The sequence below is a fragment of the Astyanax mexicanus genome, chromosome 19 (assembly GCF_023375975.1).
Source record: "Astyanax mexicanus isolate ESR-SI-001 chromosome 19, AstMex3_surface, whole genome shotgun sequence".
NCBI lineage: Eukaryota > Metazoa > Chordata > Actinopteri > Characiformes > Acestrorhamphidae > Astyanax > Astyanax mexicanus.
The window spans coordinates 30,152,930-30,173,641 of record NC_064426.1 but is presented as its reverse complement, the minus strand read 5'-3'; the positions used below and the strand labels follow the sequence as shown (position 1 = coordinate 30,173,641).

The 20,712-nt window shown below is 40.1% G+C and overlaps 1 protein-coding gene across 1 annotated transcript in view; it reads left to right on the top strand.

Annotated features, from left to right (window-relative positions):
* sdk2a (sidekick cell adhesion molecule 2a) overlaps positions 1 to 20,712 on the top strand; it is a 277,542-nt gene that overhangs the window by 204,644 nt on the left and 52,186 nt on the right. Inside the window, 9 exon segments of the mRNA XM_022673506.2 lie at positions 888 to 1,064; positions 3,287 to 3,423; positions 4,751 to 4,898; positions 14,319 to 14,459; positions 16,508 to 16,689; positions 16,908 to 17,023; positions 18,437 to 18,632; positions 19,747 to 19,845; positions 19,999 to 20,190. Coding sequence (XP_022529227.2) covers positions 888 to 1,064; positions 3,287 to 3,423; positions 4,751 to 4,898; positions 14,319 to 14,459; positions 16,508 to 16,689; positions 16,908 to 17,023; positions 18,437 to 18,632; positions 19,747 to 19,845; positions 19,999 to 20,190 — 1,388 coding nt within the window.

The window sequence follows — 20,712 nt, the reverse complement described above, 5'->3', positions numbered from 1 at the left end:
GCATTGTTTAATATTGCGGTATATATCTTTGAAAAAAAAAACATAGCAATGTCAATTTTTTTTCAATACCGTGCAGCCCTACTTTTATACCTTTCATTTCAACAGGACAATGCTCGTCCACATACCGCTGAGATCTCAAGTGTCTCAAATCTTCAAGCATGTCATTCCAGCCACATTTCCAGAACTACACTGAGCTGTAAATGTGTAAGATGCTACTGGATGTTCTACCTTGTCTTGTCTTACACCCCTAATGCGAAATCTGCAGCAACTACGTGAGAATGTTTAAACTGTATAAGATGGATTATCACAGGATAGCATTAGGAACCTCTACAACTCTGTGGCGAGAAGGCTCGAGACAATCCATATCCAGGTTCCTTTATAAAGGGTTAATAAATAGTATATAAAGGAGTTTATTAATAGTTATAAATACAGTTGAAAAAAACACATAAATATAAAGAACAACAGTGAAAATAACTTTTAAACATATCTAATAAAATAATATAAAATAAGGATATAGGATAAGACAAAGTAAGATAATCATCTAGTAGTAAGATCTGAGGTTAAACAGTATAAATGAATGTGGGATCACTATTTGGTACACGACAGACCACTGTTGCCCTTTCTGTTTATGTGTTGTAGCTGCTTATTAATGGTTTATAACCTAGTTAATAACCTTTGTAAACTATTTATAAACCCTTTAAAATGGAGCCTTATTTTAAAGTGGTACCCCCATATCAACCTATACTTTGAATCGTTTTTGTTCAAATTTTTTCTTTTATCTTTCTTCCAAACACAGCATTTCAATCCTACACTTCCTCCTGGGTTTCTTTTCTACCTCTGCTGTGTACGTCATTATTAATAATCTGTGTTTCCGCTTTGTCCTACAGGCACGTCTGGGAGAAAGGTGGTCTGGCTATAGATGTGAAGTCCAGCCCGCGGCTACGCGTGGACCCCAACGGCACCCTCCACATTTCCCAGACCTGGTCAGGGGACATCGGCACCTACACCTGCAGGGTGACCTCAGTGGGGGGCAACGACTCGCGCAGTGCTTACCTGAGAGTCAGGTCTGATCCCACTCCTTCCAGTTCATTCCTCTCCATCCCTGCCACAGCAGGTCCCACTTTCACACCGTCTCACACTCTCAGTGCTGTCGTTATCTTCACTTTCTGCCTCTTTGCATTATGGATTCTCTGCTTTTCCCTCTCTCTCTTACACTGCTGATAAATAATTGGAGGGAAAGGTGTAAGGCTCCATTTCCATCCTGTACGTGTCAAAACTGTAGGTAATGGGGCGGCAGGGTAGTGTCGCAATCGCGAAATGTTGTGTCATTCTTGAGGTCTGTGCGGTATTTTTACATCGGGTAACAAGCTAGTCTTCGTACAGCCTACATAAGTGCGCCTGAGATTTTCATCAGATTTTATGAATGAATAAAAATACTTTCAGTTTCGAGTGTTTTGGTTTTTCAACATTCATAGAGATCCGTCTCAATCAAGTCTCTAATCAAGTCTCCGTATAAATGCACCTGCTCTGTGATAGTCTCAGAGTTCTGTTTAAAGCGCACAGAGAGCATCATGAAGACCAAGGAACACACCAGGAAGGTCTGAGATACTCTTTGTGGAGAAGTTTAAAGCTGGATTTGGATACAAAAAAAGATTTCCCAAGCTTTTTCGCAACATCTCAAGGAGCACTGAGCAAGAGATCATATTGAAATAAAAGAAGTATTAGACCACTGCAAATCTACCAAGACCCGACCGTCCCTCTAAACTTTCAGCTTAAACAAGGAGAAGACTGATCAGAGATGCAGCCAAGAGGCCCATGATCACTCTGGATGAACTGCAAAGATCTACAGCTGAGGTTAGAGACTCTGTCCACAGGACAACAATCAGTCGTACACTGCACAAATCTGGCCTTTATAGAAGAGTAGCAAGAAGAAAGTCATTTATTAAAGATATCCTTAAAAAGTCTCGTTTGCAGTTTGCCAAAAGCCATCTGAGGGACACACCAAACATGTGGAAGAAGGTGCTCTGGTCAGATGAAACCAAAATCAAACTTTTTGGCCACAATTAAAAATGTTATATTGGTGTAAAAGCAGTACAGCTCATCACCCTGAACACACCATCCCCACTGTCAAACATGGTGGTGGCAGCATCATGGATTGGGCCTGCTTTTCTTCAGCAGAGACAGGGAAGATGGTTAAAACTGATTTTAATATAGATGGAGCCAAATACAGGACCATTCTGGAGTCTGCAAAAACCTGAGACTGGGACGGATATTTGTCTTCCAACAAGACAATGATCCAAAACATAAAGCAAAATCTACAATGGAATGGTTCACAAATAAACGTATCCAGGTGTTCGAATGTCCAAGTCAAAGTCCAGACCTGAATCCAATCGAGAATCTGTGGAAAGAGCTGAAAACTGCTGTTCACAAACGCTCTCCATCCGACCTCACCGAGCTCCAGCTGTTTTGCAAGGAAAAATGGCATCTAAGTTAATTTAGCCATGTTTTGATCAACCTAGCGCCTGTAATTTATTCATTTTATTATTATTATTTTTTTTTTTTGCTATTTTACAGATTGTAAGGTACACTGTATTATAAGGTGCACTATCAAGGAAAATATATTTTCTGGTCTTTTTTTAAATACATGAGGTGCCTCCAATTATAAGGCAGCTTTTAAGCGACACTAGTAAGGAACAAGGGTGTCGCCATGCTTCCCTTCTAACAGGAAAGCAGGGGGAAGTGCCCAAATAAACGAAACTGTATTTTTTTTTTACAAACTAGCGGTTCTTCTCTTCGTAGCTTGTTTTACCACAGTAAACATGCACGAAAAGAGCTAGCGCTTAGCATGGTTAGCGATGATAATGCTAATACTGCTCCAGCCTCTTTGCTGTGGAGAATCTTTACTCAAACTCCTGTATAACATTGTACATTAGAAGAGTGGCTTTGCTACTCACTTTACTACAACGTGACTGGTAGAATTCATACATGTAGTGCACCAGATTATAAGGCGATATTTGGGATTAAAATGCAAGGATTTTAAATGCTCCTCATAGTGCGAAAAATACAGTACAAAGTTGTTTATAAGGACTTCGGCTATGCGCACATCAATTTTGGGGACGTAAATAAATGAATTATGAGCCAAATGAGTTTTGTAACAGTTTTGGGGTTTTGAATTTGGCTCAATCACATTAAGATTCAATCCGATTAATCAAACATGCCACGCCTGTCTTCATACCTGCAGAGCAGTGACTTATGCTGTTTGCTTTTGCGGTTCTCTCTCTTGCAGGCAGCTGCCCCACTCCCCAGAGAACCCCGTGGCCACGTACAGCTCTACCGAGAAACGCTCAATCAATCTGACTTGGGCGCAGGCCTTCGACGGCAACAGCCCCCTAATCCGCTACATCCTGGAGGTGTCGGAGAACAGTGAGTGTGCCAGGGAAGATCTTAACAAGCCCCTTCACCCTTTCAGCATGAAATATTATCTTGTTCACTGGCCGTATATTTATTTATAAGTACATTTATTAGAGCGTAGACTGGCATTGCAAATTTCTTGGGACAGAGGTGTATAAATTGAACGTAAAGTGTTACCTTAGGGAATGGAATAGGATTTTTTTTTTTGCACAAATAGAATGTAACATCAAGGAAACAAATGAACAAACAAACAAAAAACTGTGCAGGCAAGGTAAAACAAGTCTAAAAGAGGCTTGTACAAAGTACAAAGTAGGAAATTATAAAAGAAACACAAAAAAAAAGAAAAAAGACCAAGAAAAAAAGAAAAGAAAAAAAATAATAATAGTGGTTACTCAATATACATAATCGAACATAAGAATACACACAAATACATATTTAGTATTTGGATCGGTTACAGTGAGAGTATATAGGTTTTAAGCTGTAAAATGTTTATGTGAAGTTGTGAGCAAAAGAGGTGTTAAATAATAAATGACAAATATATAATATAAATGTATTACACACAGTGAGATCTATTTAAAGCTTTTTTTTTTTCTTTTATTGTTGATGATTATGGCTTACAGCTAATGAAAACCTCCAAAAATCACTGTCTCAGTAAATTAGAATACTACACCAAATAGATTAGACTAATAATTAATATTAGACTGCCAATTGGTACTTTTGGCAGTATGGGCAGTGTGCCAAGTCCTGCTGGAAAATGAAATCCGCGTGCAAGTGTGCTGTAATATTTGCTGTGTCTCTTCACTCTTCCTCCAGACTCTGGTCTCTTGATTTCCAAATAAAATGTAAAATTTACTGATAGTTAGTGATGGTTTGGAGAGACATGTCATCTTCTGGTGTTGATCCACTGTGTTGGACATATCAAGTCTTATATCCATTGATATGAAGACGCGGATTTAATTTTCCAGCAGGATTTGGCACACTGCCAAAAGTACCAATTGGTCTTATATAATATTCAAAATTTCTGAGATACAGATTTTTGGGTTTTCCTTGGCTGTAAGCCATAATCATCAACAATAAAAGACATAGATATTGTTTTTTAGCTATGGGACACGACACTTTGCCAAATATACTTTTCAGCATGCCAGTGTTTTGTCCAGCACTGTTTTTGGTAACTTCTTTATGAACTTTTAACAAGCCTGATTCAACTCAGTATTAGTTATCATTTCGTTACCAGGTTATCATTTTATAACAGTTCATTTAATACAATGAATTATTAATGTTTGGACAATCTACTAACTATCTACTTCTCTCTCCTTCTTTCTGTTTTTCTGTGGGACAGATGCTCCATGGACGGTGCTCCTTGCCAACATAGAACCAGAGGCCACCAGTATTGCAGTGGGTGGCCTCATCCCGGCACGCTCCTACCAGTTCCGCCTGTGCGCTGTCAACGACGTGGGCAAGGGCCAGTTCAGCAGAGAGACAGAGCGGTCAGTGCATAACATAAATTTCCTTTTCTTGATATACCAATTTATTGAAAACGACAGAAACAGAATACGCAGGGTTTTGAATATCTAAGAAAAAAGGGCTGAACCTGTATTGACTATAGAAATAGCTAGTGAACAAAGACGGGAACAGATGAACACAATTGATGGAAATGGGGGCTTGAAAAGTGGTTTGATCAAAAGGAAAAAATGTGAAATAGCGCAGTAGCTTACAGTGTTTTTCTCTTTATGCCACCGTGATAAAAGTGAAATAAAGCAATCGTGATGTCATTAAGGTGTACGTAGACCTTCACCTTCAACTCAGAGGGTTTAACTAAGGAATTGCAGCCATTTCTTGTTCACAGTTCCTCCATTTCTACAGCCTCGTCATTGTAAATATTGTAAATATGTGGATTATTGTGAATACTTGCAAATCGTTTGCAGTCAGAGACTGTCTGCATGGAATGCATGGACATCATGGTTGCCATGTTGACAGGTTGCCATGTCCTTCTCACAACACTTCTTACAAGACATTCTCTACTAAGGACAGGTCCATTCCATGCATACATATTTTTCACAGCCCTGTATTTGTAATATGTTCAGCATGTGGTTTTGCATTGTCTTTTTAAAAAATGCATAAATGTCCTTGAAAAGTATGTTGTGTTGAAGGCAGCTTACAGAATGTCGCTCTCAATGACCTCAATGTACTTTTCTGCACTAATGATGTAGTGAAGGTCCGACTCAAATGTCTCCAAGCCCAGAAAGCTGATAATAGCACTTCTGCAATTGGTTAAAACCAGAGACTGTAAAAAAGATGGATGCCGTGTCGCTGTTACCATTCATTCAATGAAAATGAAGCCAAAATCTTGCGCCATGTTGGCGATCCTGAAACCTACTGCGAGTCTGTGCAGTAGAGACCAGAGGAGGGAGAAAGACTGTGGAGAGACAGACTACTCATTTAAATAACCCCGCGCCTGAGGGCTGCCTCCACAGAGCTCGCACAGTCTATGGTCCCACCCATACAGCCATTGGTCCCACCCTGCTAGGTGTAACCCAGCCCTTTTTGAAAAGAGCTGAATAACGTTTTAAAAAACGAATTCTGTGGGGATATAAAATGTAACAGTATATGCAGAGGTTACACTAGCTGTAGCATTTAAATAATGGAGGTAGAATTACAGTATATTGGAAAAAAAAACGTGATTGAAAGTTTTGCCATTGAAACCTATGGTGATGGGTGGGGTTACACAGCTTTCTGCAACCGAACAGCAGGGGGCGCCCGACCTGTGGTGGCTTCACTTTTGAGACACAATGCTCTGTCCAGCTATACACAGTCTATGGTTAAAACAAGCCTTCTGTAGGGGGGTGCTGAGTGGTCCAGTGGGGTAAGCGTTGCCACTATGATTGGGAGATGGCTGGTTTGAATCCTGGTCATGCAGCTTGCTATCAGCTGCTGGAGCCCTGAGAGAGCACAATTGGCCCTGTTCTCTCTGGGTGGGTAGATGGTGTTCTTTTCCCTCATCACTACAAAGGATGATGTCGATCAGCACAAGGCATCTGTGAGCTGATGTGTCAGAACCGAGTCGCTGCGCTATCCTCCGAACCAACTGGCTACTCGGCAAAGAAAAAGGGGAAAAATGTATTGAAATATTGAAATAAATGGAAAAAAATAATCATTCTGTTTTGTACAGTAAAGTTGTAAGTTGGATTTGTGAATGGTGATCAGCTTAGGCATGTGCCCTTGCCCCTTTACACACTGAAATTCCTCCTGATTTCTTGAACTTTTAATGATATCATGGGCTTTTGACATTAAAAACATTTGAATAATTCTGTCTATTTCTCTAAAAAAAACATTATTTCGTTTTTACTTCTAGTCCTAAATTGCATCCATTGCACCCAACTTTTTGAAATTGTGTTGTAGGCCTGAAATGAATGAATGGATGTACATATATTAATATTAAAAAGAAGTTGAGCTGGTAAAAAAAATATATATGTGTCCGAAACATCATGATGCTCTCAAAATGAGGGGTACTATGTTTAAAAAATAATTGCATCCTAAATACCTTAAACTAAAGATTAAACTGAAATTTGTTATAGAAGTATAGAAGCACAAATAGGGGTCCAAGAGTTTGAGGAGTTTGAGGAGTTCAAGGTTCCAAGATTCCAAGAGTCAAACGAGTCAAAACTCTTAAGCTAACATCTGGAATTCTGGAGGTGTTAATCAACAAGCATATCAATAAAAAAATTATATCATTGACCCAAACATTATGAAGGACACCTTATATTATTTTGAGTGTCTCAATTATCAATGTATTGGGATCCAGTTGGGGCATTTATGTCCCATTCTTTTCCTACCGTGACTGAGTGCTTGTAATCCCTGTAGCTTCATGATGGCTTCTTTTCGCTGGGGAAATGAAGTAGTGCATAGCAGGAAAACAAAGAATGGGTGCTGCAATCCTCATGTAGCCTTGCACTGAAGCACACAAGGCCCTGATGAAAGAAGCTGAAAGCTTTCTCTTTGGCTTTGTGGCTTGTGCAGTATGTGGTTTTGCATTGTCTATTTGAAAAAAAAAATATGCATGAGCGTCCCTGGAAAAGATATTTTCTCGAAGCAAGCATATAGTATGTTGCCTTTGACCTTTCTATTATGTTTTGCACAGCATTAAAACATAACATTGCAATTTAGTTTTAGTTTTGCAGGGGTTGCAAATATGTGAGATGAATCATTTTTTATATTATATGTTGATTGCGCTAATTAAAGCAAGCAGAAGAAGTTTCATACTGAAAAAAAAATATATATATATATATTTTTCGAGGTCTTTAAACTTTAAAAGGGACCAATTAACCTGGAACATAACAGGAGGGCTAAAGCATTTTTCAGCATTAATGCTGCTGTGATAAACTAAACCTTCCCGGATGTTTGGCTGTGTTCCAAACGATTTTCAGAACAACTTTCTACGTCAGTCAGCTAAAATTGAACTGAACCATTGTACAGAGTCTGTACAAACCACTGGACACCAGCCAGCCTTCGACTGTCTTAATCATTGATGTATTGGGATCCAGTCAGGGCAATTAAGCGCCATTCTTTTTCCTATTGTGACTGAGAGCTTGTAATCCCCGTAGCTTCATGCTGGGAGAGATTCAGCGCAGACCAAGTGTGGCTTTTCCGCTGGGGACTAAGCAGCGCAGAGCAGCAAAACAAAGACTAGGGGGCTGCAATCCCCACATAGCCTTGCACTTAAGCACACAAGGACACGCTCAAAGGCCCTGATGAAAGAAGCTGAAAGCTTTCATGTCGCATGGCCAGCCGCATGGGCCGGCGCGGGGAGAGAGGTGCATTATCCAGCCGTGACAGAGGAAGCGTAGCGCGCTAGACAGGCAAGAAAGGATGTCAGAGAGCGCGTGTAGATTTAAGCGCTTTTGTCTGGAAGCTGCGATGCTCCAAGTCTGCCAGGGCTTCAGAAAGAAAAAGCTGAGGCAGATCCGCCTTCAAACGCACTCCGATCCCACAGGGACGTGCCTGACGTCTCACGGCTGACTTCTCTACGCATTCTAGCAGGTGCGCTAGCGCACGCTAACACGTATACATGCTTACCTTAGAGAAATAGAAGAAAAAAAGAAGAAGAAGAAGAAGAAGAAGTAGTCCCTCAAGGGAGTTTTCCAAGGCACCCTAGAAAACGCATGTCAAGCAACAATTTAACATGGATTTGACGGGATGTGTATTAATATTAATAATCTTCCGTTCTGATCTCTGATCTCTCAGTAACGTGCCCGTTTCTGCCTTAAAAAATTCACCACATGCTTCCCTTAAACGAGGCAGTTAGAATCAGCCTAAGGATCAGCTCGATTTCAGCCTGACGAGAGCTCAGCTCGATTCCAGGCGATGCGGACGATGATGTTCATTGAAAATCGAGCCAGAATCAGATCAAATTGTGGCCAATTTCTTCGACGCGATAAAAAGTCTCCACCGGGCCGCAATATCCTGCTATAGCGAATCAATATCCTGCCACCCAGAAAAAGGCGAAAGCAAAAAGCAAAAGCTCTGACCCAGCTGTCTCGCTCGCGCAAGAGAAAGCTGCTACAACAGGAGCTGCAAAATATTTAAAGAGAGCAAAGCTGGATGACTGGCTGCTGATGCAACCCCCTCAGTCAAGAGCGAAACCCTGAAAAGGCAAACTAAGGCAAAAGGCTGCTCTTTTCAGACATTGTGAAGAATTCTTTATCCGAGAGTTTCGTGGCAAAACAAGCTGGGCTTTTGTGCTAAATTTGACAAGCAAGTCAGTGGATTCAGTGCGGTGCTGACATGTACATAAGAACGTCAGTTCACGCAAATAACCTGCAGTTTAAACCAGTGACGGTGGAAATACATGGAGGACATGGTTGCAGCCCCTTTGCGTTCTGTTGTAATAAAGAAGAAACCAAAAAAAGCCAAAAATGTCAGATTAGGCTCTGTAAAGGCTAGAGGCAAAGCTCTGTATCAGGACATCGTTTGGTAATCCCTCATCTTCTTCCAGACCAAGTGTCTCAGACCACCAGTATTGAACTTACAGACTAAACAGACTAAAGGACACATTATTCTCTCAGAAGAGCCCAGCTTCGTTTACGAGTTTCCCAGGCTTACAAGGCTTGGATGCGACCCATGAAGCTATGAAGCTCTCTACGCTCTACATTCTAATCCCTGAACTCTAAAATCTGAATCTGAAGGCCACATGAAGTTTGGAGGTCTCTAGCGATTGGCTAGAAAGCTGAACGAAGTTGGCGATCTCTGCACACCTTATGCCTCAGCATCTATAAAGCAACAGTCAGTATATTTTGGGCATTTAGGGATGTAGAGGCTTCCCTGGTGAGAATGTGTCATTTGTTTAATTTGGTCATTTGTGAAATACTGTCAAAATGTAGAGAGTAATTACAGCTCTGGAAAAAACTAAAGAGACCTCTTTAGTTTTTGAATCAGTTTCTCTAATTTTGCTTTTTAAAGGTATATGTTTGAGTAAAACGGAAATTGTTGTTTTATTCTATAAACTACAGACAACATTTCTGCAAAATTCCAAGTGAAATCATCGTCATTTAGAGCATTTATTTGCAGAAAATGAGAAATGGCTGAAATGACAAAAAAGATGCAGAGCAGTTCATATTCATAAAGTTTTAAGAGTACAGAAATCAATATTTGGGGGAATAACCCTGGTTTTTAATCACAGTTTTCATGCATCTTGGCATCATGTTCTCCTCCGCCAGTCTTACACACTGCTTTTGGATAACTTTATGCCTTTACTCCTGGTGCAAAAATTCAAGCAGTTCAGCTTGGTTTAATGGCTTGTGATCATCCGTCTTCCTCTTGATTATATTCCAGAGATTTTCAATTTGGTAAAAAAAACAAAAAACATCATTTTATTTTTTTTTCCAGAGCTGCATATCCAACAAACCTACCAGACCACTTTGTTTCCTTTGTTTTTATTTGTTTTACATTAGATGTCACAGCGATGGTCGTACCAGGACACTAATACCGTTAATTCAAATATTTTTGTCCCCTACCAACTCAGGAGTAAAACTTCAGGGACTTCCTTCTGCTTTAAACAGAACTTAAAATCCTTAAATCTTTAATCCAGCTTCCTAGGTAAAAGGAGAACCACAGCAGTAGTAACAAGAGCTGTTCCCATAAAGGGCCCCTAAAATATAAATACAATTTATATGTACATAATGTACCGGTAGACTGTTACCCATCTAATTCAGTGCATATGTCTCAATCAGGTTAAACACATATTCACCCTTTAGCCGCTAATACCTGCACACTCACACTCTCCCTCAGATCACAGGCTATTCTCTCCGAGCGCGGAGTCCGTGGGGGGGTGACATAACAGCTCGTAGAGCGCGGAGCTTCCGAAGCATCCGCCTTTGATCCTAAGCGCCGCGTTTTTATCTCGGCCCCAGAACTGCACTCTCACCCAGGAGAAATCAAGATGTCAACTTAAATTGATTTAAGGAGAGCCCGGCTGCTTGCCTGCTCCGCGGCATTAGCCCGTTTCTTCTTCTTTTTTTCTCCGTTGGTGCCTTTGATCATCATCATGCTCGACTAGCGCTCATCTCTCCGGGTCTTCCTCGCTCAGCCCGGCCCTTTACTGTGGACTCAGGCGGCCTGAACCGGCAGAAGAAGACAGGGCCCTAATCGTTATTCTCTGCTTTTTCTCTGGCCGTTTAAATCGCACACACACACGCACTCAGACACACACACACACACAGACACACATACAGATAGCACAGCACAAAGCCTTGTGTGCTAGTGTTTATCTTTCTCTGATGAAGACTTTGGTTTCGGTTCCAAAGAGACTTTCACATGAAACGATAAAACGTCCTTTGATAACTTGCCCACAAACTCCCTTTTGTTCTCAACTCTTCTCTCCTTTCCTTCTTCTTCTCCCACCTCGGCTGCCCCCTCTCTCTCCTAGCTGTAGCCCCCTCACCCTCACCCCTACCCAGCTCAGAACCAAAGATGGTTTGTTGGGTTCTTCTATCCACTGCCGCCAACAGCATGTTTTATTACAGAGAGAAAATTGATACAAAGAGTAAAAAAAAGGTTGTGTGAGGTATACATAATAATTATGCAGCTTTGTTTAGGCTATTAAGCCTTTTTTACCATCCTTATGGTTATTTTGCCTCACTGGGTTCTATCGTACACACTGCACAAGGCACGTTGTGATGCTCACTGTTATCTTACACCTCGTCAACAGTCTATTTTCACACGTAACACCCATGCTGGTAAAATAGCGTCTTTACAGAGTTTAGGAATAAATCTATAAATAAATCTGATGGGTGTGGTGGTCTGAAAGTGAGATGTGTTTAGGTAAATTTCTGGTGTGTTGCTATCTTGGCAGTGGAAAACACTGGTGCGTCACTCACTGAAATGAACCTAGACAACAATCAGCCATTAATCATTGAGTCACACACGGATGCTCTGCAAAAAACAAACCCGACTTTTTTTTGATAACTTGCCCACAAACTCCCTTTTGTTCTCAACTCTTCTCTCCTTTCCTTCTTCTTCTCCCACCTCGGCTGCCCCCTCTCTCTCCTAGCTTTAGCCCCGTCACCCTCAACCTCACCCAGCTCAGAACCAAAGATGGTTTGTTGGGTTTTTCTATTCACTGTCTCCAACAGCATGTTTTTTTAATATTGGCATGAACAGTACTGCAGTTTCCAGAGACCCACAATATGGCTTAATAGCTTTAGCCTTATTGTGTCAAATCTACCCACAACCTTTCATTCCTGTCACTTGATTCCTCTTGTGTGCAATTTTTCTTTTTTTTTGAGGATAAGCATAGTTTAGAACAGGGGTCCATGTCTCGAGAGATCCGCTGTTCTGTCGAGTTGTGCTAACCTGTCAAACCGTGCTACCCTTTTGTGTATATTTAGGTTTAGGCTGTTAAATACACACAAAAAAACTAGAAAAACAGAATTATTATAAAACACATGAGAAATAATTAAAAAAATGTAAGGTTAGCACATGCGCAGTGTCTTTGAGAACCATGTATGGATGGGTAGCATAACTCGACAGTACACCATCATGGCAGGATGCTGAAAATAAAGAAAACATGTTCAGAAATCCCTTTGCTAAAAAAGAAGAGCCATCAATAAATCTTCATTTATTGATGAAGATTTATTGATGGCTTCATTTATCCCATAATGCTTCATCTGAAGCATTATGGGACATCCTTAAAAACACATTACTGATATTGAAAGTCTGACTAGCATTTACACTAGAATGCCATACACAAGGCATGGGCTAGCATCACAGATAGCTAGCATCGAAAATCACTTGGGCCAAAGGTTTGGTTGGCTCACATTGAGGCCTAATACTGCATGTACCAGGTTGCTAAAGTTTATTATGGGAATCGGCCTAAGACGCATTTCCCAGTACCCCGGTTGCTGAGTATAGTATGGGACTCGTGCCTGAGGCACATGTGCCAACACCCAACAGCCAACATGGTTGCTGACTATGTTTCAAACTGCTAAGCTATGCTAGTCTGTTAGTCTGCCACTTATTAGCCTGTTACACACAGACTCCAATTTTTAAATGAAAGCTAAGTGCTTAGCTAACTGTTTAGCTAATAAATATTTTAAACAATACAATAAAACCAGAGTAAAAGGAGTAAAAATATTGGTAAAGAAACACAGATGAATAAACAATATCCATAAGATTCGTTAAAGAGTTAAAGCAACATTCTGTAAGTTTTAGGGAGTTGGGGATTTGGGGACCTCTCTGGTAAGAATGTGTAATTGCACAAAGCGTGTAGAGGATTCTCTCAAATTTTCATTCATGTTCATAGCATATTTTTCAGGCTACAATGATGCACCTTATGTATGAAATCTACCAGTTAGAAGTTAAGGAGCAGTAAAGCCACTCTGCTAAAGTACAGAGTTATAAGGGTGCATTTCAGTGAAGTTTCTCCAGCACTAAGGCTGGGTGCAGCAGCATTAGCATTAGCTGCTAGCTCTTTCGCCTCTCAGAGGCGAATATATTGGACTGTAGTCTGCGTGTTTACCATATTAAAACAAGCTGTGTGGGACGAATCGCTACTCGATAGGCAGTTTTGTTTGTCTACCAGTGTTAAGACTTGTTGAATAAGAAGGGAAACATGGCGGCACCCTTGCTCACTTCGATGTATACATCCTTAATAGTGTCTCCTAATGTGCCTTATTCAGAACGCAGCCAAAACAGGCACATGTCACCCCACTGCTCGTTGAGCTCCATTGGCTACCAGTTGCTGCTTGTATTAAATTCAAAGCTCTTACAAAGCAATCCAGACTGTTCTCATACAGAGTTCCCCAATGGTGGAACAAACTACCTTCCACTACCAGATCAGGAGAATCTCTCACTATCTTTAATAAACTCCTGAAGACAGAGCTCTTCAAAGAGCACTTACTCTCCTAACACCTCTAACAACCATCCATCTTCACCTTCTCTACTCCTCTATCCCGTTACTTCCCTTTGACCTCCTTTAGACCCTATATAAAGATGTTTTATCTTTAACTTCTATTACTTTTGTACTTCACTATTGTACGTCACTTTTGACAAAAGTGTCTGCCAAATCCAGTGTGCCTTATTTATGAAAATAGACCAGAAAATAGACAATAGTTTATTGAAAAAAACAGCCTGAAAAAAATATGGTACTTATAAAATGTAGAGATTAATCGCATCCAACAAATAAACAAACAAACCTAACAGACCACTCCTCATTCTCTGTTTTTAGAATAAATATATTAGAAATAACAATAATGATCAATTGTTCAAAATCAAATTCAAATATCTTGCCCTCTTCCTGGCACTCAATAATATTATTTTAATTTAAAAGACTAAAAGTTATGGACTGCTGCTTTAGTATCAGTATTGTTCAAGTCCTAACGAGGCCTGTTCCTATCTGTCCCCGTTCCTCTCAGACTGACGTTGCCCGAGGAGCCGCCCAGCGCCCCTCCCCAGACGGTCATCGCCAGCGGTCGCACCAACCAGTCCATCATGATCCAGTGGCAGCCTCCCCCAGAGAGCCACCAGAACGGCCCGCTGCAGGGCTACATTATCAGGTAAGCCACCACACACACACACACACACATATACACATATACACACTTCATCACACACACACACACTCCTCCGAGCAGAGCTGGTTAGACAGGTGGGCTTCAATTCTGCTTTAATTACTGAAACCTGCACAGTCAGCCAAGCAGCAGTCCCTACAGGACACCGAGCGCAGCGCTGTAAATTCACCGGCGCTGAATTAACTCTTACGCGGTTTGGCGTAAGAGTCCGGCGCTGTAAATTGAACTTGAATACGGTTAGAGTTATAATGTCCTCCTGTGGCTTAACCATGTATATAAATTGGACATAACGGACGTGTTCATTGCCGCTGCACACGCCCAGCTGAAACACAGGGGCGGCAGATGGATGGATCTGTGCTGGGACCGTGTGTTTTATGGCCGGGCTGCTCTCAGAACTGATGAAGATTCAAAGAAAGGAGAGGAAAATCCTCAGCCCAGTGAAAAACAGATAAATCACAGGCGCCTACTCTGACATATTACAAAACACCGGCATAATCAAACCCTCGACAAAAGAAACCGCACAAAGGCTGAGGAGCACAACAGGCTCTATACAAAGCCTGGGACTATACAGTGTGTGTATCGCTGCTGTCAAAACAGAACACCTTGTTTCTGAAAAGCTAATGTAAATGTAATACGCGTGGAGAGAAAGGGTAAAAACGCACTGATTTAAATGCATGTTAACGTAACAAGATCATTTATTTATCTATTAGTCATTTTCTGTCTTTTCTATAGATCCATTCATTGTGAGATCTTCACACCAAGCGAAAAGCAGCTGATGTTTCGAAAACGAGGAAAATGAAAAATGTATACTACAGAGAGAAAATAGATACAAAGAGTAAAAAAGGTTATGTGAGGTGTACATAATAATTATGCAGCTTTGTTTAGGCTATTAAAGCTTTTTTTTACCATCCTTATGGTTATTTTGCCTCACTGGGTTCTATCGTACACAAGGCGTGTTGCGATGCTCATTGTTATCTTATCTTACACCTTGTCAACAGTCTATTTTTTTTTACACCTAACACCCACGCGGGTAAAATAGCATCTTTATAGAGTTTAGGAATATATATATATATATATATATATATATATAAATAAATCTGGTGGGTGTGGTGGTCTGGAAGTGAGGTGTGTTCAGGTCAATTTCTGGCGTGTTGCTATCTTGACAGTGGAAAACACAGGTGCGCCACTGACTGAAATGAACCTAGACAACAATTAACCGTCAATTAATTAGTAAGATACATGGATGCTCTGCAAAAAACAAATCCGACTTTTAACTCTACAATAAACAGAATAAAGAATAAAATAACACTGCTGTCCTCTTATCTTAACAGCGTGAGCATGCACAGGTCAGAATCCTCTGCTGTTAAGATACAAACGCGCCAAAGCCAGAGCTCATCCGGCTCTTAAATGGAATGACAAGTGACACACTGATTGGTTAATTTCATGTTATGTCCAAAAGACACACCCATGATTTATTATGAGGATTAGTACATGAATTTTACATGAGCATTTCGAGCTGCGCAAGGTGTATTTTTTGCTTTCTCTTGATCCTAAAGACACACTGACATACCTTAAATCAAGCTGTGCGATTTGTCCAATTGATCGGTGCGCCACTATGATCAGGAGATTGCCGGTTCGAATCCTGTTTATGTAGCTTGCCATCGGGTAGCAAAACCTTGAGAGAGAGCACAATTGGCCTTGCACTCTCTCTCTCGCTCTTTTTTTGTTTATCTTTGTTGTTAATGTGTTTTGTTTACTGCAGGTTTTATATTGGAAATTCTGTTTTATATTGTCTTTCTACCTAGATATTTTGCACATTTGAATTTTTGCACTTTAAATTGTGTAGTTTAAAAGTTTTAAAATTTAGCTTAGTAATATTGTGTGAGCAGACTGTTGTTCCAAGCATTTCACTGCAGGTCATCCTGTGTATTACTATGTATGTGACAAATAAATTAAAAAATTTGAAATTCGAAATGTTATGAATCTAGTTCATTATTTCTAACTATCTGTATCTGATTACCTTGTTATCTCAGGTACTGTCTCTCAGGTCTACCAGTGGACTGCCAGATTAAAAACATCACCAACCCAGACCAGACTAACCTCCTACTGGAAGACCTGATCATCTGGACCAATTACGAGATCGAGGTGGCCGCCTACAACGGCGCGGGTCAGGGGGTCTTCAGCCAGAAGGTCACAGAGTGGACCCTACAGGGAGGTGAGGACTATGGAAGACGCTTCTATACGTACTGCTTGTGAAACTGCAGAATAGGCTATTCTGGTATCTCCATTGTACTGTTGTAAACACTATTGATCCACTCCGCTGAACATTAGTCAGAAAAGTTTTTTTTTTTTTTTCGTCCTTCTTTAAAACTCACTTACCTCTGCTTCTTCTCTCATCCATCTCTGTCCTTTTAAATGGGTCATGCTTCACAGTGCCCACGGTCCCCCCGGGCAATGCGCAGGCCGAAGCTGTCAACTCCACCACAGTTCGCTTCACGTGGAGCGCCCCGAGCCCACAGTTTATCAATGGCATCAACCAGGGCTACAAGGTGAGCGCCTTCCTACTGCTCTCTAGTGTTCAGAGTGGACATCTGTCTTTTCGGTCTGATTTTAGTTCCAGTGTTATCCTTTTCGTTCATTTATCATTTTATATTTTAAGCTCCAATTAGCATATAGGAGTACTTTGTATTTATTTTATTTTATTTATTATTATAATCCTCTTTTTATTATGTTCTTTAATACTTAAAACCCCACATAATAAAGACCACCGCAGATCAGCTAATAATATTATTGTTGTTGTAGTGGTGGGATATTGTTGGAATGGTGGTGGTGTTTGAGGTGTTAGTAAAGTGAATCAGACACTGCAGCCGTGCTGCTGGAGTTTTTAAACACCTCAGTTTTCCTTATGGTAGCATCAGTGGCGCTAAAAAAAAAAAGGTGGATAATGGTGTAGACACAGTCATCACACACTTAAAGCAACACTTATTTTGTCTTTTAATCTTATGTATTTTTTGTTAATAACTTTTATTTACGTAAGGGGGAGAAGGTGATTACAGCAGTAGAGAAAAAAAAACTATAAAGGGGATTCTGTCTTTTAAATAGAAAAAAGTAGTATTTCTAAGTAAGAAGAAAACAAAATCTTTTTAATAGCATTAGTGTGTTGGTGGGACCATCCACATAACATTAAATATACAATTCTGAAAAGAAGTGATAAGTTTGTTTGATTTTACCAAATTGAAAAACTCTGGAATATAATACATTGATATATATATATATATATATATATATATATATATATATATATATATATATATATATATATATATATATATATATATATAATGATCACAAGCCATCAAACCAAGCTGAACTGCTTGAATTTTTGCACCAAAAGTGGTATAAAGTTATCCAAAAGCAGTGTGTAAGACTGGTGGAGGAGAATATGCCAAGATGCATGAAAACTGTGATTAAAAACCACCAGTGTTATTCCACCAAATATTGATTTCTGAACTCTTAAAACTTTATGAATATGAACTTGGTTTCTTTTGCATTAGTCTCTGCATCTTTAAAAAAAAAAAAAATATTTGTAATTTGGGAGAAATGTTGTTCGTAGTTTATAGAATAAAGCATTCATTTTACTCAAACATATACCTATAAATAGCAAAATCAGAGAAACTGATACAGAAACTGAAGCGGTCTGTTATTTTTTTTTTTTTCAGAACTGTATTGTGGTTTAACACTTTTAGTTTAAAAAAATAATAATTCGACATGCATTCCTGTACAGCTTTAATATAGTCTTCAATATTAAATTTATAATGTCAAAAAAAAATCCTAAAAAGACAGAAAACACACTGAATGAGAAGAGATGGTTCCAAACTTTTGACTGGTACTGTATGTTATTATATGTTTGTATTGAATCATTTTTTTTGTTGTTTTTTCTGACCTTTTCTTATCTCTTCCAGCTGCTGGCCTGGGAGCCGGGTCACGAGGAGGACACGGCCATGGTGACAGTGAGGCCCAACTTTCAGGACAGTGTGCATGTGGGATACATCAGTGGACTGAAGAAGTTCACAGAGTACTTCACCTCGGTGCTGTGTTTCACCACACCTGGGGACGGACCCCGCAGCCCTGCACTGCGCGTCCGCACACACGAGGACAGTGAGTGCCAGAACTTTGGACTTAATCTAATTCGGTTATTTTTACTTTAAAATCCACTTTTTCTTGTTCTTTGTGAAATACTATAGGTCTCTCTGAGTTGTATATGATGCTGCACATGAAACTGTTTCTCAGCCTCCCTTGTCTGCAGTAGCTAGTAAAAGAAAATCCTCAGAAATATGAGTTGATCGTAGTGGCGCCATGACGGGCAGTCTCTCTTTGCACTCGCACCGCGGCATTGATAACATTTCTTGGGCCCGTTTCTCGGCCTATAAGTTTAGGGGTTAACTTTACCTAGCACTCTTTGCTGTATCTTTATAACTAAGGTTTAAAAAATCTCTAAAAAAAAAAACATTTTGTCCTTTGAGTTTAGAGCTGTAAAATCAACTGTAGAGTCGAAGGCAGGTAGGCAGTAGGCAGTTCTCTGCTGCAGTGCTGTTAGCCAATCAGAAGTGATACACAGTATTTGCATGTATAAAAAAAAATCATGAGCAAGAGCCAAAACCTGTCTTTTTTCAGAGACCTCTAATTCAGTGAACTAAAGCAGGGCTAAATAGAAACACCTGAGCGCTTTCTTTTTTTTTCACAAAAAAAAAAAAAAAACGGCTCACGTGACATTTATTCACACTAGAGACATTTTAAAATGAATTTAAAAACGATGGAATGAGACCCTTAACATCTTGCCATATTTCTTCATAGTTTGGATGACTTTTAGAATAATGGAAAAACACTGAATTTAAGGTGTGTACACATTTGACTGGTAATATATTGCAATTTTTTTTTTATCAAATTTAAGACACAAACTTTAACAGTATAAAAAAAACCACTGAAGCATTGTATTCAAAAAATCTGAGTAAAAGGAAAGTTTTCTGTTTATCCAATCAGAATACTGGCATCTGAAGACAGATCTAGTAGGACATTTCTTTCTTTCTAAATAACCCAAAATCTATGAGCAAATATTTGAATGTTAACCCTTTGTATGTTAAATTGATACCCTGTTTTTGATTGCGATACTACAATCAAATATGAGTATTTTCTTACACTCCTTATTGAGAACCACTAAAAAACAGAGCATTTGCTCCTGCATTTGTCCTGACTATTCTGAGTGTGTCCACAGCCCCGGGGCCAGTGGGCCACCTGAGCTTCACCGAGATCCTGGACACATCACTCAAAGTGAGCTGGAAAGAGCCGCATGAAAAGAATGGTCTTCTCACAGGTGACTATACTACACTTCAATACAAACACACACACACACACACACATACACACACCTCTCAGAACCCCTGCATCTTTAGCTGTCTCTTTTGGGGAAAATATATGTATGTGTGTATTCCATGTGTTTTCATCCCCCCGTTCTCTCATACTTCAGGCTACCGCATCTCCTGGGAGGAGTTTAACCGCACCAACACGCGAGTCACGCACTACCTGCCCAACCTGACGCAGGACTACCGCGTCACCGGCCTGACCGCCCTCACCACCTACACCATCCAAGTGGCCGGCATGACCTCCAAGGGTCAGGGCCAGCTCTCCTCATCCACTATATCCTCTGGAGTGCCTCCAGGTCAGTTCTGGCTTCAACAGCAACTGAATAATGTATGATCTCCTACAATAATAATCTGATTACTGCAGAATGCAGATGTGAGTTTTTAGTACTTTGTAGAGGCATGTCTAGCAGTCAACAATCTCTCACCAAGAGGTGCACTACCTAAAAGTAGATCATTGGAAACATTGCATGAATGAAAAACTGACTAAATTCCGTTTAGTTTTTTAGGAAAAACAGTCACAAAACTACAAGATTAGAACCTGATTGATGTAGCATCATGTCCTATGGCTTTTACCATGACCCATGACTCTGCATTGACTTCCAAGAACATTGCATTGACCTGCAGGATAGGTTTGAAAAGATGTCTGGCAGAAACGTCTTAAGGCAAAACGTCTTCTAGCACATTGTAGAGGCATGTATAGCAGTCATTGATCTCTCACCATGAGGTGCACCACCTAAAAGTAGATCATTGGAAACACTGCATGAACGAAAAATGGACTAAATTCTGTTTTTTAGGGAAAACAGCTACAAAACTACAAG